The sequence below is a fragment of the Prenolepis imparis genome, unplaced genomic scaffold, assembly GCF_030444845.1.
Source record: "Prenolepis imparis isolate NDT839.2.m4 unplaced genomic scaffold, iyPreImpa1.0 SCAF_1, whole genome shotgun sequence".
NCBI classification, from domain to species: Eukaryota; Metazoa; Arthropoda; class Insecta; order Hymenoptera; family Formicidae; genus Prenolepis; species Prenolepis imparis.
Window position 1 is genome coordinate 23,116,218 of NW_028141159.1, and position 27,923 is coordinate 23,144,140.

At 29.1% G+C, this 27,923-nt stretch overlaps 1 protein-coding gene and 1 long non-coding RNA gene across 6 annotated transcripts in view; one reads left to right on the top strand and one right to left on the bottom strand.

The window, feature by feature from the left end:
* LOC145936627 (uncharacterized) overlaps nt 1–11,622 on the bottom strand; it is a 137,088-nt gene extending 125,466 nt beyond the window's left edge. For 2 of the 3 annotated variants that reach the window (XR_014425416.1, XR_014425418.1), the window contains exon 1: nt 11,509–11,621. This is a non-coding gene — a long non-coding RNA (uncharacterized LOC145936627). Of the gene's footprint in view, nt 1–11,508 lie in introns of all 3 variants that reach the window. The other variant, XR_014425417.1, reaches the window with a different exon arrangement.
* Nucleotides 1–17,188, top strand: part of Con (leucine rich repeat protein connectin) — a 165,994-nt gene extending 148,806 nt beyond the window's left edge. For 2 of the 3 annotated variants that reach the window (XM_083038957.1, XM_083038971.1), the window contains 5 exons: nt 3,037–3,594; nt 6,692–7,185; nt 8,269–8,433; nt 8,969–9,072; nt 11,454–17,188. In XM_083038957.1, coding sequence (XP_082895083.1) covers nt 3,044–3,594; nt 6,692–7,185; nt 8,269–8,433; nt 8,969–9,072; nt 11,454–11,690 — 1,551 coding nt within the window. In that variant the 5' untranslated portion in view covers nt 3,037–3,043 and the 3' untranslated portion in view covers nt 11,691–17,188. The remainder of the gene's footprint in view (nt 1–3,036; nt 3,595–6,691; nt 7,186–8,268; nt 8,434–8,968; nt 9,073–11,453) is intronic. The other variant, XR_014425415.1, reaches the window with a different exon arrangement.
* Nucleotides 17,189–27,923: the final 10,735 nt, after the last annotated feature.

Consider the following 27,923-nt stretch of genomic DNA (forward strand, 5'->3'; position numbering starts at 1 on the left):
AATATCCTGCATTGTAGATATGGATTTATATTTTTGCGCTCTCCAATCGAGACTGATCTCGATATCTCAAAGTTCATTTATTTTTCTTTCATTTTCATCTTTTAATTGCGCTCGTAAATAAAAAACACAGAACAAGAGCAGATATTTTTAAGTCTTTGACTACGATAAGTGCGACGACTCCGTTTATTCCGCTTGTTCTTTGTTTTGACTTCTTATTAAATTATTATAGCTATTGTTCCTTTTTAAAATAAGTGTGTTTTATTTTTATACGCGAGTAGAGTGGCGAGTGGATCTCGAGATATCGATATCGACTGGAGAGTGAAATAATATAAATTGAAATTGATATATAGAATTAAATATTATACTCAATTAAATTAAATATCACAAATAAATCTGTGTCTTTGTGAATTAAACAAATTTCAATATGAAATGATTTAAACAAAATCAACGCTTCGTTATGTAAATGGATGTTTTGCCCTGCAGTAGATTAACTCACAACTAAATATGTTATGGATCCCTTGATAACTAATGAGAAAGAAAGAAAAAAGAGAAGCAAAGGGAGAGAGAGAGAGAGAGAGAAAGAGGTACATCAGGAAAATTAAACAAAACTCAAATTGATTTGAAACTTGTGGATCCGTGGCTTTTTGTCGAAGCTTTCGCTTGCTATCCTGACAATAATTAAATAAACAAGAGTTACGGTAAAGGAAAGTTCGCGCGAAATTCGCAAATACGCTGCATATACGGTAAAATCGTCCAAGCTCTCTGAAAGTTGGCGAACAAATATTATTACGCGACAAAGGCGTTTGCTATGCGATATCTACCGTCGTTGTGAAATTATAAATCTTAATAAATATTCGCAAATTAATTAATTTTTCGAGATATTTAATTTGAAATATTTATTCGAGAGATATTTAATTTTTTCATATATGATTAGATAAAATATGTGATTGTATATTTCGAGAATTTTTAGAAAATTAACTATTTAGAGATGACCTAGGTACCCTATTTATTTCTGTTTTCATTTTTTAGTAAAAAAATTCACTCCGACTTTTCAGATGATTACAAATTTATTGTTTTGTTAATTAAAAATAACTGAATATGTCAGTAATATATAATGTACAATATTAATATGTATAATTAATAATTATATAAAAAAACTACTGGCACATACAAATGAAAAAATTAAATCGCAAATAATTAATTTGTAGATCGATGTTTATTAAAACTTGTTTATTTTTGCGAATTTTATTAACCAGTTAAGTTTTGAAAATTTATATAGTTTTAAAACATTTCGTATATCAATATATAAATTACTTCTTCAGTAATATATTAAAACTACGAAAAAGTTAAATTACGGAAAAGTTGTTAATAAATAATATATATAATATAGAACAGAATGCAGAATATAAAATTCTTGCTAGATAAATAAATAAAATTCTATGCTTTAAAATTGAAAAGATTATTAAATTATTTATATCAATTTTTAAAGCATTTTTGGGGGATTTTAAAAATTGATTTTCTTTCGTAAATATATTATTGGATATATATTATAGGATTATTGTAACTTATTGGAGAAAACAATATTCGATTGATAAAATTTTTATCAAAGCTCTGTCATCCATTGATGCGACAGTGTGTGCCCACGTTCTCTTTTACATATGGATAAGGGAAAAAATATTTCGCTCTGAAGAGTATTTTCGTGATGGAGAAACAATATGCCATTACGTATCGATATTCTCATATTGGAGCTGTCGAGCAAATTTTCTGTGATATAAAATCGGAGATTCGTGTGGTATCGCGTTGCGTCGATTTTAAATATAATGCGGAAATCAGCGAGTCGTTTCGCTGCTTTGAAAACAATCGGCCGTTTATTGTTCGCACTTGAATCCGTTTGAAAGATTAATAACGATGAAAAATATTATTATGCTTGGAGAGAACATAAATACCTTCTAAAAATAAAGAAAAGTATACAATGACATTTTATATATCAAGCTATTTTATAAAATCAGACAATAATATATTACTTGAATTTCCTAAAATAATTTTTAATTTATTATTGAATGTAATTAATAAATGTAATTAACTAATATAAATTACATATAAATTTCTTAATAAATTAATAAATATTGGATGATTGCAAAAGTTCGTGCCCGATTTGAAGTTATTACCACCATCTATGCAAATCGGGCACGAACTTTTGCAATCATCCAATATATTATATATATATTTATATTTATATTTATATTAATTATATATATACACAGTTGGAAAATTTGTGTTTTTTTGTTAAAAACGGTTTCCGTTAAAATTTTTGTGTTAAATATTTAACACATTCATGTGTTAATTTAACATATTGCTGTTATGTTAATTGGACTCAAATGTTAAATTATTAAAACAACTAAAAAAAAGTGTAAAAATAACACAATGTATATCTATTTTTAATTTTACACAATAAATATGTTCCGTATTATTAGTGACAAGATTTATCTGTTAAAATTTACAGAAAAAAATGTTAATTTTACTTTATAATATAAATGGGGGTGATAAAATGTAAAATTAACAATTTTTTTAGTTAATTTTTACATTAAAACTATGTTAATTTTACACATAATTTATTTTAAGTTTATTTGAAGTTTGCATTTATTTTATGTTAAAATATTAACACAATATTCGTGTCACCATTTAACATATCCGTATTATGTTAAATTAACACAAAAATTTCTGTGGACCGTTTGGGACAGGTGATATTTGTTAAATTTAACACAAATTTTTCAACTGTGTATATATATATATATAAATATAATATATAATATAATATATTAAATGTAATATAATATAATAAATAAATAAATAATATATGTATATATATATATATAATATTATAATATATTATATTATATAATATTATAATATATTATATTATACCTATAATATTATATATTATATTTATATATAATTAATAATTAAAATAAATTACATTTCTTAATAGATTACAATTGTAGCGCAATATTCATAGACAATTTTTTTTTGTTTCAGAATCAGAATGCGCCAATTCCTCTATATTTCTCCAATTCTTCAGCTATGGCTGTTGACAATCTTGCTTGTATCGTCAAGTATGGGGGTGTCGAGGCTACGCGGCAAAAAAAAGATGGTTGCCAAAGAGACGAAGGAGGTGAATATCTGTGACATTCAGGTTCAGCAGACGCCGATGTTTTGCTACTGCGACAATAAGGATCAGCACAATGCTACCACTGCCGATTGCTGGGTGATGAGCAAACTCGAGCGTGACGATCCCCTGTGGGATACCTTTACATCGCAGATCCATCTGGAAAAACTGTCGATCACGGTGCGCCAGCTCGACACCCTCGATTACGTGCCCAATCAGCTGCTGCACCAATTTAAAAACTTGCACACCGTTAAATTCCAGTATGCGAATTTTTACGAGATCGCCGAGTACACTTTCAGTAATCTCGGTATCGTTAAGCTCAACCTCAATCGCAACATGATCGTCACCCTACATAGAAATGCTTTCGAGAACATGCGGAATCTCACCGACATCAGTCTCGATGAAAATCGCATCTCTGAGATTAACAGGTATGGATAATTGACAATTAATAAAAGCGAATAATTATTAATGAAATATTTCGACACAATAATAAAGTCATTTCTAACAATCTTGATTTTAACTCTAGGTCATAACTTTGAATTTCAGTCATTGTTTTTTGTTTATTAAAAAATTAATGAAAACCCAAATAAAAAAACCAAATAAATGAAAAATGCGAATAGATTAACAGTGAAAATTATATACGTAGAATATCTCATTTTAAATAATGCATTACCATTTTTCGAAAACTAAGGCTTTTCTCGAAAAATGTTTCATACAAAAGTTGTAGGATTTTGAAGGGAATGTCTTGTCATAAGCATGGTCTTATTTCACGTGGAGGCATTTTTGAGATTTAGAAGTCATTATTACTTTTTTTAACGGAACTACCATAATTTTTTTATATAAATTGATTCCTCATAATATTTAGCGTAAAAAATTATTATAGTAAAATAATCGAAAAATAAATGGTTTATATATTTTATATATACTTTATTCTGGCACATTTTGACAAAAAATATAAAATATCTCGCGATATACTCATTTTTTGATAATCTTCCCTTGGTAATTTTCTGCATAGAATAATGAGATAAATGATAAATCAATTGATGTAAGAAAAACATTATTACTTTTAAAGAGAATATGCAATTACACATTGCAAATTGCAATTTTTTTTAAATTACAAGAGTATGTTTTTTTTACACCAATTGATTTATCTCATTATTAAACGCAGAAAATTATTAAGGTAAAATTATTTAAAAATGTGTACATCACGAATTATTTCATATTTTTTGTCAAGATATGTCAGAATAAAGTATACTCGACTAATTCATTCGACGCCAAATATTACGAGGAATCGATTTATATGTAATAAAATTATGATGATTTAAAAAAGTTTAAAAAAGTAATGATGATCTACAAATCTCAAAAATGCTTCCATCTGGAATAAGACAAAACGTTCCCCTCGAAATCCTACAATTGTGTGAAACATTTTCGATGAAACACTTGATTTTTTTTTAAATAATGCATTATTTAAAATGAGGTACCCTATAATATTGAACATATAATATTGAACATATAATATTGAATATATTTTACGATTAATGTTATTTTTATTAAATATACACGCACGCATAAACACACACATTTAGCTAAAGACTTTTTAATTGTCCAAAAATCTCAAAAGATGAGAGAGAAACGATTGTGTAGGTAAAATGGCTTCACATGAATTTGTAACGCAAGATTCCTCGCTTTATATTGATAATTTCGGTGTAAAGTCCATAATTACTTAATTTTACGCATTATTTAATTTCTGCGCAAAACGAGATCTATCTCATTATCGGCCGGTGCTTTTAATGCAAAAGTCTATCACATAATATATAGATTCTATATAGGTCTATAACTTTCCAAACTATAAACAAGGTCCACTTCACATCGCTCGATGTTTTCGATATAAAACAGAGTTTTATAATTATATGATTTTACATAATTTGCAACTTTGGAAATGAGGTTCCATCTCACATTATACGAGTTCAATATATATACATATAACTATATGTATGTATATTTGTAATTTTTTTCTATATTAAAGATTTACTTTAGTCCATATATTAATTTCACTTTGCATTAAAAGTTACAAATTTATGTAGAACTTTATAATTATAGATCTTGTTCGCTGAAACTATCAAACGACGTGGGATAGACTTTGCTTTGCGTAGAAAGTTACAAAGCTATGTAAAATGATACATCTCGTTTGCACATCAAAAGCATCGGGCGATAAAATAGATCTAATTTTGCGTAGAATGTTGTGCAAATTTATGTGAAGCTTTTTTTCTTCCTTATATATCCATTTTTTATTTTCAATTTTTTTTAGATTTCTGAACACTTTGTAAAATTTATGTATCCACTTTATGTGTATAATATGAGTAGTAATGACTACCCACACACATATAAGACCAATAATGAATTTCTCATTATCACAGTTTACGTTTGAATCTTGCTTTCGTGAATTTTCTTTTGTTTACTCTTTAATAAACGACAAGCGATAGCTAAATCTTTTTGGAAAGAGAATAAGACCTTACTTAAGATATGTCAAAATTTAAGTCATTGAGGCTGGCTCCAAAAAAATCGCGAAATATTTAATTCATCTTAAAAATATAGATAATTTTTGGATTAATTTTTATTCATTTTATTTTTATTTGGATTAATTTTATTTTGTTATTCAGACAAATTTTTATTCATTATTCGTATTTATTGCTTTTTTATTGGTCATTTGTATTATTCATTTGTATTATAATTATTTTTATATTATATTATCTTTTATCGCATTATTTTTTCTTATTTATAAATTAAATAATACGATATTGAAATTGATATGAAAAATTCTTATGAGAATTTTTCAGGACATGAGAACTACATTGTGTTTGACACAGTATAATATATGTATACAATACAATAATATAATATATTTTACACATTTTTTACTTGAATTTAATTGATAAAAAAAGCTCTCATAAATTATAATATTATAATAATATTACTAATTATAATACTATTATATAGTTACTTGATATTATAATACTATTATAGTATCAAGTACAATAAATATATCATATTTCATAAAATCTTATCATATCAACTAGATTTAATTATATTTCAAACAGTTGCCGTAGAATTATTATTTTCCCGTTACAATAATTACAATATTTTAAAATAATTATCTAAATATTAAATAATATAAATTGAATAAAAAATTGTTAAAAAAAAATAAATTAATAAAATTAATAAAAATAAAAAAAAGTTGGTCCTTTTTAATAATAATAATAATATAATAATGCACTTCAAGTTCTCAAAGTTATCTTTTCTTGCGTTTATATTCAATAAATTAAAATATTAATTAAATCACGATGTCGAATGGAAGATTTTATATTTTTGTTTTATATATAAATATGAAAATATTGTTCTAAAAAAAATACTGTCGATAGTATAAAATAGTAAACTATATTTTTTATGTATATTGTATACTGTATATAATAAAAATTAAATATATATAATCACGCACACACAAGACTTTTGAATGATTGTTCACAGAGACACGTTTGTGAATTTGCCGAGCCTGCGCAAGCTGTCTCTGAGCCGCAACAATATCAGCACCATACGCGACAGGGCATTTAAGCATTTGAACTTACTGCAAGAACTTGAGCTAAGTAACAATCAAATCACCAGTATCACGCACGAAACTTTCTACGGTCTGCGCAATCTGCAACGTCTCGATCTGCGTAACAATCAAATTGCCATGATTGGAAAGCGCAACTTTGCCGAGATGCCAGAATTAATCGAGCTTGAACTTGATCAAAACGTAATTACGTATATATCCGAAAGAGCATTCGATGGTATGCACAATCTTCAGAAGTTGCGGCTCAGCGAGAATCTGCTGGTGAAGCTGCCGCAGGATTTCCTGGCTGGTGCATCAGGTGTTCACTTTCTAGATCTGAGGGATAACGGATTGAAGACCATGACTTTTGATAATATCAAGCCTATCGTAACCAATCTTTACGGCACCAACAGTCACTTTTATCTTAGCGGTGAGTATTTGAATCGTTTGTTCTTATTGTTGGTAAAACCAATAAAAGTGCACGCAATAGTGACCAGTGTTTGCTCTTATCTAAATAAAATTATATAGATGATCATCTAGATGAAATTTTGGCATCATCTTATCTTTATATAGATAATAAAAATATATATTATCTATATCTGCATCTAACAATAAGATGAAAAAAAAATAGTTATCTTTACTAAATTATCTAGACAAATGTTCAGATAATTTGGTTTAGAGTCATATCACATAAGAATACTTAAGTAGTAGAACTTAAGCAGTAAGCGATAAAAATTTATAAATAAAAAGTATATGAATATATTTTTATATCCCCCTTTTATAGTTTACATTTTTTTAAATGTTAACTGTTTACATAAGCGGTCTTAAAAATAATATTATCTGGAAGTTATCTAGATGAATCGCCATATAATTTTATCTTTTATCTAGATATATTTAAAACAAAATCATCTTCATCTTATCTAAGATGAATTTACATATTTTTTTATCTCATCTTTACCTAACTAATTAAACCACGTTATCTAGATGAATGGCCATATAATTTTGTCTAAATCTTTTATCTAGATATATTTAAAACAAAATCATCTTCATCTTATCTAAGATGAATTTACATATTTTTTTATCTCATCTTTACCTAGCTAATTAAACCACGTTATCTAGATGAATGGCCATATAATTTTGTCTAAATCTTTTATCTAGATATATTTAAAACAAAATCATCTACATCTTATCTAAGATGAATTTACATATTTTTTTATCTCATCTTTATCTAGCTAATTAAACCACGTTATCTAGATGAATGGCCATATAATTTTATCTAGATCTTTTATCTAGATATATTTAAAACAAAATCATCTTCATCTTATCTAAGATGAATTTACAAATTTTTTTATCTCATCTTTATCTAGCTAATTTTAAAATCATCTAAGAACAACATTGATGATGACCTAACCGAATAGTTGGCACTTTTTCGTGTAGTTGGAAATCAATAGTTTTGACACGTTGCTTAAAGAGGTTTAGAAGCCGCTATAAGGATCGTTGTATCTGCTTGCAGACAACGAGCTGATCTGTGACTGCAAACTTGCCTGGATCTGGGGCCTGCGAAATGAAACGAAGAACACGAATCTAAGAGATGCCCTGGAGGAGCTGACTTGCTTTATCGAGAACAATAACGCAACGCAAAAGAACAACAACGAGGGCCATTTGGGGAAATTTGCCAGTAAGTTTTGCTTCGAGCACATTAATATCTTTTAGCGCAATTCATCGCAATTTTGCAAATTCATCGAAAATGTGAATTATAAAATTTAATGTGTATGTGTGTCTGTGTAGACAAGAATATTCCCTATCTAATACATGCTAAATGTAAGCACAAAATTTATTTTTCTATACCTAATCACTGAAAAAAATTTAAAAATGAATTTTAATCGCTCATTGTTTACTAAAAAATCATTAACAAATAAATATGCACTGTTTAAATATTTTTTAGAAAAAAAACTGATGAACAAGAGTTATAGTTGTACGTATAATTGTTTCCACATGAGTTTGTGCAACTAATCACACAAAGCGAGGTCCTTTTTTACATTTCCCAGTGATTTCAGTGCAAAGTTTATAATTATGTAGTTTTATATGAGTTTCTCCAATTTAAAGCCATTCCTCTTTTTTTATTATTATTTAAAACTACTTTTGAGTTTGAAAATACTGGGCTTATAAGATTGTATTTCAATTTGCATAGATCTAGCTAGTCTTTATTACAGAGGAATATTCCGCTGATTATTCAAGAAATGATGGTAACGAGCAGTACAACAAGGCCGATGACAGGGTCGACGATGAAAATTTCTCTTCAAATTCGAACGACAAGGTAAGATACACCAATTTATTGACTGTATTCCATTTTTAGAACTTTTACATTTTAAGTAAAAAATGTTATATGATAAGCTCTATTTCAATTAAATATCAAGCTTGCATTCGAGCTCTAAAAGCATATTTTGAGCACTCATTGTAACTCATACACTAGATTGTTATTTTTCAAATAATAATTGTTAATTTACAATTAGGATATGTTTTGTTTTTTTGAATTATAACTAGATATTAAATATAATATTTATTACCGCTTTTAAATTGTAACTAGATATTAAATCTAATATTTATTAGTTTTATTATATTAATAAAACTTTGATGTTTTGTAGTTCTATAACTAATTGAAATATGATGGTATAACATTTTTTTTTTTTTTCAAATTAGAGGACAAATTAAAAAATGCATTTTAATTTCTATACTCTCCAACACGTCTACTTGAATGTATTTTTTTATTTCTTTTCTACATACCTTTAATAAGTTTATTAATTTTATATGCTTCGGCTTCAAAAGTGTTTCAGTTGAGATATCCGCCATCATTTTATATGTGCTTTACATTAACGTTTCTTCGTTCTTGCATTTAAAAAAAAATGATATTAGATATCTATGTATTTGGATCTTTGGCTTAATGATTTGTAGACAAATTAATTGCTCCTCCCCCCCCCACCCTCCATTATTATCAGAATTTATAATAAGTGTTTTATTCACGTGTTGTTTTATTATTTCATTTAATAAATTTTTTAATCAATCGACTTCCTAAACGTTAATGTAATTAATAATGAGTGCTTTTTATTTAATGATACGAGTCGATTCCTAATAATATTTCTATTATATTAATATAATTGTTCAAAAATTGTTAAGAAATTAACAAATTTGTTGCATATATATTTATATATAATATATATCTTAAATAAAAATCTATCTATACTTAAACCTTAGAAAATACCAATATCAGACTTAATTATTTGCGCAATATTAAATAATAAATTTACCGCTTCAAGATAATGCTTAAATTTCTCGTATTCCCTTCCATCTAGATTTTTGCATATATCTTGTTCATTGAAATCGACTTTTAAATCTGCTAAATTCTGACGAGTTTACAGTCCTCCATTTCAAAAGTATTTTTTATGTATTCCATTTGCGATAATTTTATTTCTCTTTTTAATCTATCTTGTTGTTTCAAAATCTAGAAATTGCCTTGCTATTCCAAGATTTTTCATCTCGAAATTCTTATTTAAGCAGGTTTGCAACGTTTTCCTTTTGATTTCATCACTCGTTAAGATATATCCTTTTTTTCGCTTCTTTTATACTTCTTTTATACAATATGTATAACTCTGTTGTGAGAAACTCTTCATATTTTTTTAGCGTTTTATTTAGTTTTTCATTTTAAGTCCGACCACTTTATTTAGGGATCGTAATTGGTTTTTTTTATATATATAATTTCCGTACTTTTTTCCAGCTTTCAGTTTTATTTGACAATATAAGTAGAGTTTTTTTTATTTTGTTATTTAAATATAAGCGGTATTAATTAAATAAACATTTATCGACGTGATATTTCAGTATCAATAAGAAAATTTCATCGTAATCTCACCGTAAATATGGGGAAAATTTTTTGCTTACAAGTCGGTCTTTGTCGGTATTTTACTTATTTTACAATATTATTTTACAAGATAATATCATCTTATTTTACTGTATTATTTTACAATATATTATTTACATATTATTTCATTTATTTTACTATATTTTAAATATTAATTTTTCACAATTATTATATGAATAATTATGATATGTTTGCTGTTATCTAAATAAAATTATATAGATAATCATCTAGATGAAATTTTGGCGTCATTTTATCTTTATATAGATAATAAAAATATGTATTATCTACATATATCTGCATCTTAGATGAAAAAAAAACTTTATTAAATTATCTAAACGAATGTTCAGATAAATGGTTTAAAGTCATAGCACATAAAATACAAATAAAAGTATAAATAAAGGTATATTTTATATTCCTTTTATAATTTACATTATTTTTATATAACTGTCTTTATATAAGCGGTTTTAAAAATAACATTGATATTATCTGGAAGAATCGTTATCTAGACGAATCGCCATATAATTTTATCTTTTATCTAAATATACTTAAAACAAAATCATCTTCATCTTATCTAAGATGAATTTACATATTTTCATTTCATCTTTATCTAAGATGAATTTACATATTCTCATCTCATCTTTATCTAGCTAATTTTAAAATCATCTAAGAACAACACTGATTACATGAAATTATTCCTTCACACTGATGATCGTGTTAAGTTTTTGAGTTTGCTCATTTTTTTTTTTTTTTTTTTTTTTTTTTATCAATGACTGATTTTTTTACAGGTCAGCAGCAAATGCTGCATAAAGCATTTGTTCGACTTAAAGCCGGAGGACTTACCGTGTCCGGAGCTTTCGCGGGAAGATTTAATGGCCTCCGAGCAGCCATCCAGCCGCCATGAAAACGCACGCGTGGGTTCTGGCTCTAGCTGGTTCAGTTCCGGTTCGGTCTCGGTCCAGTCTGATCGGTCCGTCCTCGCTACCTTCTCATTGTTATCGCTATCTATACTTTTTTTCACATAGAACCAACTGTACGCATTCGCGAAAGCGACATTAAATGTCGCTCGGCGTCCCAATATCTCTGAGTGAGCAAAAAAGAAATTGATCGCACATCAATGAAATCGGAATGTATGATAGAAGACGAGTGCATGTGTGAAAGCGTTTGTGTGTGTGTGTGTGTGTGCACTAACGTATATAAAAATTAATACTGGTTTGAGATGTACCTTCGATATATCCCAAAGCGCTTGCAATTATCGTTCATTGCATGAGTGGTGTCTGAAAAAATTCCCAAATTAAAAAATAGTGTCGCGGTTGTAATATCAATCAAATATCGCTAAGTCGTGTCATTATTTGTCAAAATCAATATGCAATTGTGTTTATACATAATTTTTTAAGTTTGATGATTCTTTTAAGTATATTTAACATTCTAAACGAATCAATTAACAAAATACGAAATATTACTTTCACGATATCATATGTATTCGCTCTGCATTTTTAATGTATGCCAGGCTGGTCCCATCAAAATGGTAAGCTCTTCTATTTTATTTTACGTAACGTTAGTTAAGTGTGACTTCTTGAACGCGCTTTTGGGCCTTATATTACTGTACGTCGTTATCGTATTCGTACAGTATATACTCGTATGCACATACATTACGTATAAGACTACTAAATATAGTATAGTCTCTCGTTAATTTCGGCCCTCTGAGGGATACATAGGAGCGGAATATTCTTGAAAAAAAAAAAAATAATAATAATAGAAATCCTCTCTACTGCTCGTCTGAGCATACCTATCATGTGATTTGCCCATTACACGATATAAAGGGGACGCAACACTATTGTTCGTGCATAAGAAGTACCAAAATTAAAGGGGTTAAATTTAAAAAGACTCTACTGTGTAAAGTGTAACTGCCTGTTTCTCGTTCAACATACTACGCTTGCGTAATACACTGCCACTTAGATCATAGTATCATTATATTCTGACTGATCTCCACCGATGATGTGTCCATCCACAACAGCTCCAAATATTAAATATAAAAGAAATTATACATAAAGCAAAATGACATTAAGAATTGGCATTTACAATAGACGTTGAAAACTTAGAGATAGAGAAGCTAAGAATAGATAATTCAATTATTCGTATATGATTATAACAGATTTTTAATAACAGCTAGTAGATTTTTAATTTAAATTTAAATTATTAATTTTGTTAAATTTAATTTCTCGCCACTAGTTTTATATTTACCCTAATTTTAAGGCAATTCCAAAATTTTGATGCGAGTATTATTTCTCACTATATTTGTTTTCTTCCAATTTTTTATAAACTTTTTACAGAATGTTGTAAAATATAAACATTGCGAATAAAGTTTTGCGGATATTAACTTTAAAATTTTGATCTTAATTTTTCATGACATTTTTCATAACATTTTATACAATGTTATAAACTATCAAATATTACGCATTCTGTCTTATTAAATAATCTTTGCAATTAATCATTTAGACTTGGTTCATTATATATATATATAATACATATTTATAACAATTGATCACGACTGATGATTATTAATAATGGATAAGTAGCTGTGGTTACATATTCGCAAGATCGTAGAATATGGCAACTCTATATCAAGAATTGATATTACTACAAAATTTCTAAAAAAAAATAGAGAAGGATATAACACAATTACCGGATATCAAGATGATATCATTATAATTTTAATATAGTATACTTATTGACAAAAACTGAATTAATTGTTACAAAAATGATATGAGTTAGCTGAATATTTTTTTTTTAATATTTTTAAAAATTTCTCTTTTCAAAAATCATACATATACATATAGCAGAATAAATAAACAATTATTAACTTTATTATCACAAAATTTTTCTGTAAGATTGTTCGATAATTTTCTCTTCTCTTATCTTATCTTCAATGAGTCATAAAATCATGTTTCTTAGATAATAATTGTTTATGAAAAAGAGCTATTATCTTGTAATTAATAGTTCTTACACAATAGCCATTGAAAACTAAGAAATCACATGACATTGCTAATTCGATTTCAATAGTGATAACTCATGTCCTTTCCGTAATAACTGATTCAATTTTACACGATTTGTTTATTATGTATCGTTTATTCTTTTATATGTATGTAGAAATAATTGATGTTGCACTTAGTACAAGAAATATATACTGTTTATTTAACACGATATATTTCTTGCATAAAATAATGCATAAAATAAATGAACACAAGTCTTTTGAGTATTAAGCGTTTTTAATCATTAATATCAAGCATTATTCTTACAAAGTAATAATTGCGCCATTATTTTTCAATATTTACCGAATGATTTTTCAACGAATCTATATTTAATTATCTATTTGTTTAAAATGCATCTTCTTGCACTTCTCGTGTCAAAACTAGATGGATTTGTATTTTAATTTTTGGAGAGAACAGAAAAAAGAAAATAAAACTGAAAAACTGTAGAAAGCGTAACTCTCTTTCTGAACAGATGACGTAATTCGCAATAATCGATTAGGAAGAAGTACATAATACTGATAACGTGGAACATAGCTTACTCTATGGAACAATGAAAAAAAAAAAGAATGATTAATAATGTTGAAGTGTTATTTGTCATAGTATATGCATTGTCATGATATATCGTGATAATATTTGTATAGTATATGAAACATCGAGTCGCAAAGCGGTGTCACAGGAGATGCAAGTAAGTCATAAACGATGTCAAACGTTGGAATATCTTGAAAATCTTTAAAAAGGATTACTTTAAAAAGTAACAACTTTTTCTAATTATACTATACTCATCATTAAGGCTCCTGGGTGCTCACCGCGGCCATATTGGAATCGTCACGTCAGAGAAAACACACGCTATTTTTTTTTTAGATGCCATTTCTAAATAAAAACATATTTGCATAAAATAACACTTAAGATCTCTTTAATACACTTCTACAAAAACGCCGAAAACTATTCTTTTCCCTTGACAGTCAATCAACAACTGTAAAATGATCGAGATATCAGACTTTGACATGCGGAATGACTGCGCATGTGCAAAGACCAGACGGACTGGGCCTCGTAATATTACATTTTACAGCTGTTGATTGATTATAAAGGGAAAAGGATAGTTTTCGGCGTTTTTTAGAAGTGTATTAAAGAGATCTTAAGTGTTATTTTATGCAATAATGTTTTTATTTAGAAATGGCATCTAAAAAATTTTAGCGTGTGTTTTCTCGCCTCTGACGTCACGATTCCGACATGGTCGACAAGGTACCAGGAGCCTTAAGACTTAAGACGTGAGTTAAAACACTATTTTGCAGAGTTTTAACTCACCATGCTGATGCATATTAATTTTTGCATGTTTTTGATTTATAATAGTATTTTATGTTTAATAAATCCTTATAAATAGTAAATATACAATTATGATCAAACCATATATACATGTATATATAAATGGTTTTATCATAATTGTATATACATATATGTATAAATTAAATTAAATTGTGTTAAAACATTTGATAAATATTTTGAATGTCGAAATCATTCTCAATAATTTTGACCTTGAGATATGTTGTTGACACGTTGATAAATTTAAGTGACTTTTGAAATGTTTCTTTTTTTTTTAGAACTGATTATCGTCGATGTCCTCGCTGTTTGTGTGATACTATAGTGCGACACGATACCTGTTGTCGATTAAAAAAAAAACAAATATAAATTAAAACAGAGCTAAGCATTAGTTGCAGCTGTCAGGCCAATTTTCATAGTTGATTATCTATTGCGCTCTTTCTCTGCGTAATAATTTATCTTCAGAACATTCGTATTAGAAGTGCGATAGAACCTCACACACACACACACACACACACACACACACACACACACACACACACACACACACACACACACACACACACACATGTATGAGTAAAAAGGAAAGGAATAGAAAGAGAGAGAGAGAGAGAGAGAGAGAGAGAGAGAGAGAGAGAGAGAGAGAGAAAAAGAATTTAATATTTAATTATTTACAAAATAAAAGTTATTTGAAATAAAAAAAATTAAACGAGACTTTTGACAATATTTAAGCGCGAGAGGGAGATAATCTTAAATAGTGATATGAGAGTTTTTAAAAATGCACTGTTTAATTACGTGCCTCAGGCGATTGCTAAGAAGCGAGCAATAAAAGGAAGATCAACTATGAAAATCTATCTGAGAGAGTTGCAATTAATTCTCTCTAAAGTTCAAATTAAAGTGTTCCAGGATATCATTTTTGTACGCCATATTAGGTTCGAACTTAAGAATAAAGCCATGATTTGTAAAGCAATTCAAATTGCCAGAGCCAGAAGTTTGCTGAAACGAGATATTACTATATATATATAATCTCGAATTTCTTTATTTCGCTAGAACTGATATTAATCCAGGAAATATTTGAGGAATTTCTTCATTGGGATTATTAATTATATTATAACTCTGCAGATGTGATTTTATTAGAAACAAGCAAGTGATGAATAAGAGATTAATATATATCGGAAAGAAGAATTTAAAAAGAGAAGATTCCGAATATACACACAAGACATTCAATTTATAAATACCAAAGATAAAGAAAAATTTGGTGTTAGCTCTTAGAAGCCTCTCTCGTACACAATTTATGGTTCACTTGATCGCACTATATCTAAATAAAATAAATAAATAATTGTTGAAGTTGATATGAGAACAAACGATTGAGAATATCAATCGTGCATCATTATAAGTCGAAATAAAACGAGACCGTAGGACTTTTCATAGAATTCTCTCTTCCTTTCTCTTCTTCTTTTTTTCTTTCTTTCTTTCTCTCTCTTTTTCATTCTTTGATATATTTATTGATTGAGGAAAGATGAGATAATCACAAGATCAAGAAATAATTTAATTGATTGCAATTTTAATTAGACGATAGATAATAAGATATTAATAAAATTTAAAAATTCGCAAAGTTTTTTAAAAATTCGCTCTATAAATCTCCCTCTGTGTTTTTTGTCTATTGACTTTTATACAATTATCAGTACGCACTGCTATATCAGGTGCACTTATTCAAGTCAATTTTTATGAATATAATTGCATTTTCTATTCAATGTACATGTGTTTTGATACATATATTTGCATGCATTTCATTATTTGGAGGAAATTTATTGAGAAGATATATTAAGATTTTTACATATATATACATATATGTATATGTACAATTAATTTATATAATTTATAGAATTTATATATAATATTAAGCTTCTCATAAATGTAATTATGATAAGTTAAATTAGGTTTATACGAATCAAATGTCCGTATAATAATGTATTGTGATCTTGTCCGTTCAATCAGCTGTATACTTGTAAGAAAAAAGTGATGGTCTCCTTCAATGCTACTGTTTCATTATTCATATTTACCGCATGCTTAGAATAAGAAGACGAATGAAAGCGCGCAATAATATTTTTAGTTTGTTCATGTATTATTAAAAATAAAAGTGGAGATTGAAGGAAAACTTTACAATATAAGAACAATGATTTTGATGACTTTATGATGCAGACAGTTGACTATACCTTCTTCCACCTATGGATTCATCGTCAAACTGTAATATGTATTATATGTTTTTTGCAAAATTTAACAATACTAGAACAACACGCTACGCGCGCGCCATTCTTTGATTTCATATTTTAAAAAATAATTATTAAAATAATAATATTTTTTTGACAGAATCAACTGATAACTGTCAAAAAATATTAATCGAGTTTAAAATACCATAACATATTATTTTAAACAAATTATTATTTTAATTTTTAAAATATATTATTTAAAAACATAATTAACAAATTGGCGCTTAAATCAGCTGATTTCTGTCAAAAAATATTACTAAAGCATTCATTTGCTAATTAAATTTCAGAGTAATAATACGTTATAAAAATTAAAGTAGTAATGTTGATAATACTTTATCCTCGATTAATACTTTTTGACAGAAATCAGCTGATAACTGTCAAAAATAATAACCGAGTTAAAAGTAGCTAATTTCTATAAAAAAATATTAATAAATCTTCTCGTCCATAAAATCGTAATTAGTCTCGACGTTGTGATTATCTCGATTATCAAAACAGTCTTACAGAAAATTCTATTTTTTTTGTTCGCACTTGTTTTAGATTTAAATACTGAATTTTTATGCATTGCATAATTAATTAATATATACTTCTTTATGTATTGATTGCAATGCATGCATAAAAATATGTGAATTAATTATGCAATGCATAAATATTCATTACTTAAATCTTTAACAGAAAACCAAAAAAATAGAATTATATACAAGAATCTTTCGAACAAAATATCTATGCTTTTATCAGATTCATGCGTCTGTACACACACATCCAACACACTGCAGTCTCGCGCGAGACTGACCGCAAGACTCTGAGCAGCGGTATCGCCAAGCGCACCCGACACCCTACACATCCTCCACGCTGCGCATCTCGCGCAAGACTGATTCTCGAGACATTGTGATTGCGAGACTGATCGTCAGTCTCGCGCGAGGCGCGCAGCGTGGTAGACGTATAGGCTGTGTTTGGCGATACCGTTGCACAGAGTCTTGCGGTCAGTTTCGCGCGAAACGTGCAGCGCGATGGATGTGTGTGTATGTACAGACGAACGAATCTAATAGAAATGCAGATATTTTGATCGAAAGATTCTTGTAGAAAATTCTATTTTTTTTAATTCTCTGTTAAAGATATAAATAATAAATATTTATGCATTGCATAATTAATTGACATATTCTCAGGCATGTATTGCAATCAAGGCATAGAAAAATATATATTAATTAATTATGCAATACATAAAAATTCAGTATTTAAATCTAAAACAGAAGTGCGAACAAAATAGAATTATCTATAGGAATCTTTTGTGAATAGAGATAATCATAACGTCGAGATATGATTTTATAGACGAAAGTATTTATTAATATTATTTCATAGAAATTAGCTACTTTCGCATGGGGTCAGCGGTAAAAAAGTATCGTTTTCTAATATTTAAAGACGAGCCAAAAATTCATCGATTATACATTTTAATAGTACATTGATTACAGAATCTTTTGGTACCAAGCAGACAACAGCGTACAAATTTTTTAATACGATAAACATAAAATAAGGATGCGTCGCACAGGGTCAGCGGTAAAAAGTATCGATTTCCAATATTTTAAGACGAGCCAAAAATTCATCGATTATACATTTTAATAGTACATTGATTACAGAATCTTTTGGTACCAAGCAGACAACAGCGTACAAATTTTTTAATACGATAAACATAAAATAAGGATGCGTCGCACAGGGTCCGCGTCAAAAAAGTATCGATTTCTAATATTTTAAGACGAGACAAAAATTCATCGATTATACATTTTAATAGTACATTGATTACAGAATCTTTTGGTACCAAACAGACACCAGTGTACAAATTTTTTAACTTGATATACTTAAAATAATGTTGCGTCGCATAGGGTCAGCGGTAAAAAGTATCGATTTCCAATATTTTAAGACGAGCCAAAAATTCATCGATTATACATTTTAATAGTACATTGATTACAGAATCTTTTGGTACCATGCAGACACCAGCGTACAAATTTTTTAATACGATAAACATAAAATAATGTTGCGTCGCATAGGGTCAACGGTAAAAAAGTATCAATTTCTAATATTTTAAGACGAGCCAAAAATTCATCGATTATACATTTTAATAGTACATTTATTACAGAATCATTTGGTACCAAGCAGACAACAGCGTACAAACTTTTTCATTTGCTATACATAAATTAAGGATGCGTCGCATGGGATCGGCGGTAAAAAAGTATCGATTTCTAATATTTAAAGACGAGCCAAAAATTCATCGATTATACATTTTAATAGTACATTGATTACAGAATCATTTGGTACCAAACAGACACCAGCGTACAAATTTTTAATACGATAAACATAAAATAAGTATGCGTCGCACAGGGTCCGCGTCAAAAAAGTATCGATTTCTAATATTTAAAGACGAGCCAAAAATTCATCGAGTATACATTTTAATAGTACATTGATTACAGAATCTTTTGGTACCATGCAGACACCAGCGTACAAATTTTTTAATACGATAAACATAAAATAAGTATGCGTCGCACAGGGTCAGCGGTAAAAAGTATCGATTTCCAATATTTTAAGACGAGCCAAAAATTCATCGATTATACATTTTAATAGTACATTGATTACAGAATCTTTTGGTACCAACCAGACAACAGCGTACACATTTTTTAACTTGATATACATAAAATAAGATTGCGTCGCATGGGATCAGCGGTAAAAAAGTATCGATTTCTAATATGTTAAGACGAGCCAAAAATTCATCGATTATACATTTTAATAGTACATTGATTACAGAATCATTTGGTACCAAACAGACACCAGCGTACAAATTTTTTAACTTGATATACATAAATTAAGGTTGCGTCGCATGGGGTCAGCGGTAAAAAAGTATCGTTTTCTAATATTTAAAGACGAGCCAAAAATTCATCGATTATACATTTTAATAGTACATTGATTACAGAATCATTTGGTACCAAACAGACACCAGCGTACAAATTTTTTAATACGATAAACATAAATTAAGGATGCGTCGCACAGGGTCCGCGTCAAAAAAGTATCGATTTCTAATATTTTAAGACGAGCCAAAAATTCATCGATTATACATTTTAATAGTACATTTATTACAGAATCATTTGGTACCAAGCAGACAACAGCGTACAAACTTTTTCATTTGCTATACATAAATTAAGGATGCGTCGCATGGGATCGGCGGTAAAAAAGTATCGATTTCTAATATTTAAAGACGAGCCAAAAATTCATCGATTATACATTTTAATAGTACATTGATTACAGAATCATTTGGTACCAAACAGACACCAGCGTACAAATTTTTAATACGATAAACATAAAATAAGTATGCGTCGCACAGGGTCCGCGTCAAAAAAGTATCGATTTCTAATATTTAAAGACGAGCCAAAAATTCATCGAGTATACATTTTAATAGTACATTGATTACAGAATCTTTTGGTACCATGCAGACACCAGCGTACAAATTTTTTAATACGATAAACATAAAATAAGTATGCGTCGCACAGGGTCAGCGGTAAAAAGTATCGATTTCCAATATTTTAAGACGAGCCAAAAATTCATCGATTATACATTTTAATAGTACATTGATTACAGAATCTTTTGGTACCAACCAGACAACAGCGTACACATTTTTTAACTTGATATACATAAAATAAGATTGCGTCGCATGGGATCAGCGGTAAAAAAGTATCGATTTCTAATATGTTAAGACGAGCCAAAAATTCATCGATTATACATTTTAATAGTACATTGATTACAGAATCATTTGGTACCAAACAGACACCAGCGTACAAATTTTTTAACTTGATATACATAAATTAAGGTTGCGTCGCATGGGGTCAGCGGTAAAAAAGTATCGTTTTCTAATATTTAAAGACGAGCCAAAAATTCATCGATTATACATTTTAATAGTACATTGATTACAGAATCATTTGGTACCAAACAGACACCAGCGTACAAATTTTTTAATACGATAAACATAAATTAAGGATGCGTCGCACAGGGTCCGCGTCAAAAAAGTATCGATTTCTAATATTTTAAGACGAGCCAAAAATTCATCGATTATACATTTTAATAGTACATTGATTACAGAATCATTTGGTACCAAACAGACACCAGCGTACAAATTTTTAATACGATAAACATAAAATAAGTATGCGTCGCACAGGGTCCGCGTCAAAAAAGTATCGATTTCTAATATTTAAAGACGAGCCAAAAATTCATCGAGTATACATTTTAATAGTACATTGATTACAGAATCTTTTGGTACCATGCAGACACCAGCGTACAAATTTTTTAATACGATAAACATAAAATAAGTATGCGTCGCACAGGGTCAGCGGTAAAAAGTATCGATTTCCAATATTTTAAGACGAGCCAAAAATTCATCGATTATACATTTTAATAGTACATTGATTACAGAATCTTTTGGTACCAACCAGACAACAGCGTACACATTTTTTAACTTGATATACATAAAATAAGATTGCGTCGCATGGGATCAGCGGTAAAAAAGTATCGATTTCTAATATGTTAAGACGAGCCAAAAATTCATCGATTATACATTTTAATAGTACATTGATTACAGAATCATTTGGTACCAAACAGACACCAGCGTACAAATTTTTTAACTTGATATACATAAATTAAGGTTGCGTCGCATGGGGTCAGCGGTAAAAAAGTATCGTTTTCTAATATTTAAAGACGAGCCAAAAATTCATCGATTATACATTTTAATAGTACATTGATTACAGAATCATTTGGTACCAAACAGACACCAGCGTACAAATTTTTTAATACGATAAACATAAATTAAGGATGCGTCGCACAGGGTCCGCGTCAAAAAAGTATCGATTTCTAATATTTTAAGACGAGCCAAAAATTCATCGATTATACATTTTAATAGTACATTTATTACAGAATCATTTGGTACCAAGCAGACAACAGCGTACAAACTTTTTCATTTGCTATACATAAATTAAGGATGCGTCGCATGGGATCGGCGGTAAAAAAGTATCGATTTCTAATATTTAAAGACGAGCCAAAAATTCATCGATTATACATTTTAATAGTACATTGATTACAGAATCATTTGGTACCAAACAGACACCAGCGTACAAATTTTTAATACGATAAACATAAAATAAGTATGCGTCGCACAGGGTCCGCGTCAAAAAAGTATCGATTTCTAATATTTAAAGACGAGCCAAAAATTCATCGAGTATACATTTTAATAGTACATTGATTACAGAATCTTTTGGTACCATGCAGACACCAGCGTACAAATTTTTTAATACGATAAACATAAAATAAGTATGCGTCGCACAGGGTCAGCGGTAAAAAGTATCGATTTCCAATATTTTAAGACGAGCCAAAAATTCATCGATTATACATTTTAATAGTACATTGATTACAGAATCTTTTGGTACCAACCAGACAACAGCGTACACATTTTTTAACTTGATATACATAAAATAAGATTGCGTCGCATGGGATCAGCGGTAAAAAAGTATCGATTTCTAATATGTTAAGACGAGCCAAAAATTCATCGATTATACATTTTAATAGTACATTGATTACAGAATCATTTGGTACCAAACAGACACCAGCGTACAAATTTTTTAACTTGATATACATAAATTAAGGTTGCGTCGCATGGGGTCAGCGGTAAAAAAGTATCGTTTTCTAATATTTAAAGACGAGCCAAAAATTCATCGATTATACATTTTAATAGTACATTGATTACAGAATCATTTGGTACCAAACAGACACCAGCGTACAAATTTTTTAATACGATAAACATAAATTAAGGATGCGTCGCACAGGGTCCGCGTCAAAAAAGTATCGATTTCTAATATTTTAAGACGAGCCAAAAATTCATCGATTATACATTTTAATAGTACATTGATTACAGAATCATTTGGTACCAAACAGACACCAGCGTACAAATTTTTTAATACGATAAACATAAAATAAGAATGCGTCGCACAGGATCAGCGGTAAAAAGTATCGATTTCCAATATTTTAAGACAAGCCAAAAATTCATCGATTATACATTTTAATAGTACATTTATTACAGAATCTTTTGGTACCAAGCAGACAACAGCGTACAAATTTTTTAATACGATAAACATAAAATAAGGATGCGTCGCACAGGGTCCGCGTCAAAAAAGTATCGATTTCTAATATTTTAAGACGAGCCAAAAATTCATCGATTATACATTTTAATAGTACATTTATTACAGAATCTTTTGGTACCAAGCAGACAACAGCGTACAAATTTTTTAATACGATAAACATAAAATAAGGATGCGTCGCACAGGGTCCGCGTCAAAAAAGTATCGATTTCTAATATTTTAAGACGAGCCAAAAATTCATCGATTATACATTTTAATAGTACATTGATTACAGAATCTTTTGGTACCAAACAGATACCAGCGTACAAATTTTTTAACTTGATATACATAAAATAATGTTGCGTCGCATAGGGTCAGCGGTAAAAAGTATCGATTTCTAATATTTTAAGACGAGCCAAAAATTCATCGATTATACATTTTAATAGTACATTTATTACAGAATCTTTTGGTACCAAGCAGACAACAGCGTACAAATTTTTTAATACGATAAACATAAAATAAGGATGCGTCGCACAGGGTCCGCGTCAAAAAAGTATCGATTTCTAATATTTTAAGACGAGCCAAAAATTCATCGATTATACATTTTAATAGTACATTGATTACAGAATCTTTTGGTACCAAACAGACACCAGTGTACAAATTTTTTAACTTGATATACTTAAAATAATGTTGCGTCGCATAGGGTCAGCGGTAAAAAGTATCGATTTCCAATATTTTAAGACGAGCCAAAAATTCATCGATTATACATTTTAATAGTACATTGATTACAGAATCTTTTGGTACCATGCAGACACCAGCGTACAAATTTTTTAATACGATAAACATAAAATAATGTTGCGTCGCATAGGGTCAACGGTAAAAAAGTATCAATTTCTAATATTTTAAGACGAGCCAAAAATTCATCGATTATACATTTTAATAGTACATTTATTACAGAATCATTTGGTACCAAGCAGACAACAGCGTACAAACTTTTTCATTTGCTATACATAAATTAAGGATGCGTCGCATGGGATCGGCGGTAAAAAAGTATCGATTTCTAATATTTAAAGACGAGCCAAAAATTCATCGAGTATACATTTTAATAGTACATTGATTACAGAATCTTTTGGTACCATGCAGACACCAGCGTACAAATTTTTTAATACGATAAACATAAAATAAGTATGCGTCGCACAGGGTCAGCGGTAAAAAGTATCGATTTCCAATATTTTAAGACGAGCCAAAAATTCATCGATTATACATTTTAATAGTACATTGATTACAGAATCTTTTGGTACCAACCAGACAACAGCGTACACATTTTTTAACTTGATATACATAAAATAAGATTGCGTCGCATGGGATCAGCGGTAAAAAAGTATCGATTTCTAATATGTTAAGACGAGCCAAAAATTCATCGATTATACATTTTAATAGTACATTGATTACAGAATCATTTGGTACCAAACAGACACCAGCGTACAAATTTTTTAACTTGATATACATAAATTAAAGTTGCGTCGCATGGGGTCAGCGGTAAAAAAGTATCGTTTTCTAATATTTAAAGACGAGCCAAAAATTCATCGATTATACATTTTAATAGTACATTGATTACAGAATCATTTGGTACCAAACAGACACCAGCGTACAAATTTTTTAATACGATAAACATAAATTAAGGATGCGTCGCACAGGGTCCGCGTCAAAAAAGTATCGATTTCTAATATTTTAAGACGAGCCAAAAATTCATCGATTATACATTTTAATAGTACATTGATTACAGAATCATTTGGTACCAAACAGACACCAGCGTACAAATTTTTTAATACGATAAACATAAAATAAGAATGCGTCGCACAGGATCAGCGGTAAAAAGTATCGATTTCCAATATTTTAAGACGAGCCAAAAATTCATCGATTATACATTTTAATAGTACATTTATTACAGAATCTTTTGGTACCAAGCAGACAACAGCGTACAAATTTTTTAATACGATAAACATAAAATAAGGATGCGTCGCACAGGGTCCGCGTCAAAAAAGTATCGATTTCTAATATTTTAAGACGAGCCAAAAATTCATCGATTATACATTTTAATAGTACATTTATTACAGAATCTTTTGGTACCAAGCAGACAACAGCGTACAAATTTTTTAATACGATAAACATAAAATAAGGATGCGTCGCACAGGGTCCGCGTCAAAAAAGTATCGATTTCTAATATTTTAAGACGAGCCAAAAATTCATCGATTATACATTTTAATAGTACATTGATTACAGAATCTTTTGGTACCAAACAGACACCAGCGTACAAATTTTTTAACTTGATATACATAAAATAATGTTGCGTCGCATAGGGTCAGCGGTAAAAGGTATCGATTTCTAATATTTTAAGACGAGCCAAAAATTCATCGATTATACATTTTAATAGTACATTTATTACAGAATCTTTTGGTACCAAGCAGACAACAGCGTACAAATTTTTTAATACGATAAACATAAAATAAGGATGCGTCGCACAGGGTCCGCGTCAAAAAAGTATCGATTTCTAATATTTTAAGACGAGCCAAAAATTCATCGATTATACATTTTAATAGTACATTGATTACAGAATCTTTTGGTACCAAACAGACACCAGTGTACAAATTTTTTAACTTGATATACTTAAAATAATGTTGCGTCGCATAGGGTCAGCGGTAAAAAGTATCGATTTCCAATATTTTAAGACGAGCCAAAAATTCATCGATTATACATTTTAATAGTACATTGATTACAGAATCTTTTGGTACCATGCAGACACCAGCGTACAAATTTTTTAATACGATAAACATAAAATAATGTTGCGTCGCATAGGGTCAACGGTAAAAAAGTATCAATTTCTAATATTTTAAGACGAGCCAAAAATTCATCGATTATACATTTTAATAGTACATTTATTACAGAATCATTTGGTACCAAGCAGACAACAGCGTACAAACTTTTTCATTTGCTATACATAAATTAAGGATGCGTCGCATGGGATCGGCGGTAAAAAAGTATCGATTTCTAATATTTAAAGACGAGCCAAAAATTCATCGAGTATACATTTTAATAGTACATTGATTACAGAATCTTTTGGTACCATGCAGACACCAGCGTACAAATTTTTTAATACGATAAACATAAAATAAGTATGCGTCGCACAGGGTCAGCGGTAAAAAGTATCGATTTCCAATATTTTAAGACGAGCCAAAAATTCATCGATTATACATTTTAATAGTACATTGATTACAGAATCTTTTGGTACCAACCAGACAACAGCGTACACATTTTTTAACTTGATATACATAAAATAAGATTGCGTCGCATGGGATCAGCGGTAAAAAAGTATCGATTTCTAATATGTTAAGACGAGCCAAAAATTCATCGATTATACATTTTAATAGTACATTGATTACAGAATCATTTGGTACCAAACAGACACCAGCGTACAAATTTTTTAACTTGATATACATAAATTAAGGTTGCGTCGCATGGGGTCAGCGGTAAAAAAGTATCGTTTTCTAATATTTAAAGACGAGCCAAAAATTCATCGATTATACATTTTAATAGTACATTTATTACAGAATCTTTTGGTACCAAGCAGACAACAGCGTACAAATTTTTTAATACGATAAACATAAAATAAGGATGCGTCGCACAGGGTCCGCGTCAAAAAAGTATCGATTTCTAATATTTTAAGACGAGCCAAAAATTCATCGATTATACATTTTAATAGTACATTTATTACAGAATCTTTTGGTACCAAGCAGACAACAGCGTACAAATTTTTTAATACGATAAACATAAAATAAGGATGCGTCGCACAGGGTCCGCGTCAAAAAAGTATCGATTTCTAATATTTAAAGACGAGCCAAAAATTCATCGATTATACATTTTAATAGTACATTTATTACAGAATCTTTTGGTACCAAGCAGACAACAGCGTACAAATTTTTTAATACGATAAACATAAAATAAGGATGCGTCGCACAGGGTCCGCGTCAAAAAAGTATCGATTTCTAATATTTTAAGACGAGCCAAAAATTCATCGATTATACATTTTAATAATACATTGATTACAGAATCTTTTGGTACCAAACAGACACCAGCGTACAAATTTTTTAACTTGATATACATAAATTAAGGTTGCGTCGCATGGGGTCAGCGGTAAAAAAGTATCGTTTTCTAATATTTAAAGACCAGCCAAAAATTCATCGATTACACATTTTAATAGTACATTGATTACAGAATCATTTGGTACCAAACAGACACCAGCGTACAAATTTTTTAATACGATAAACATAAATTAAGGATGCGTCGCACAGGGTCCGCGTCAAAAAAGTATCGATTTCTAATATTTTAAGACGAGCCAAAAATTCATCGATTATACATTTTAATAGTACATTGATTACAGAATCATTTGGTACCAAACAGACACCAGCGTACAAATTTTTTAATACGATAAACATAAAATA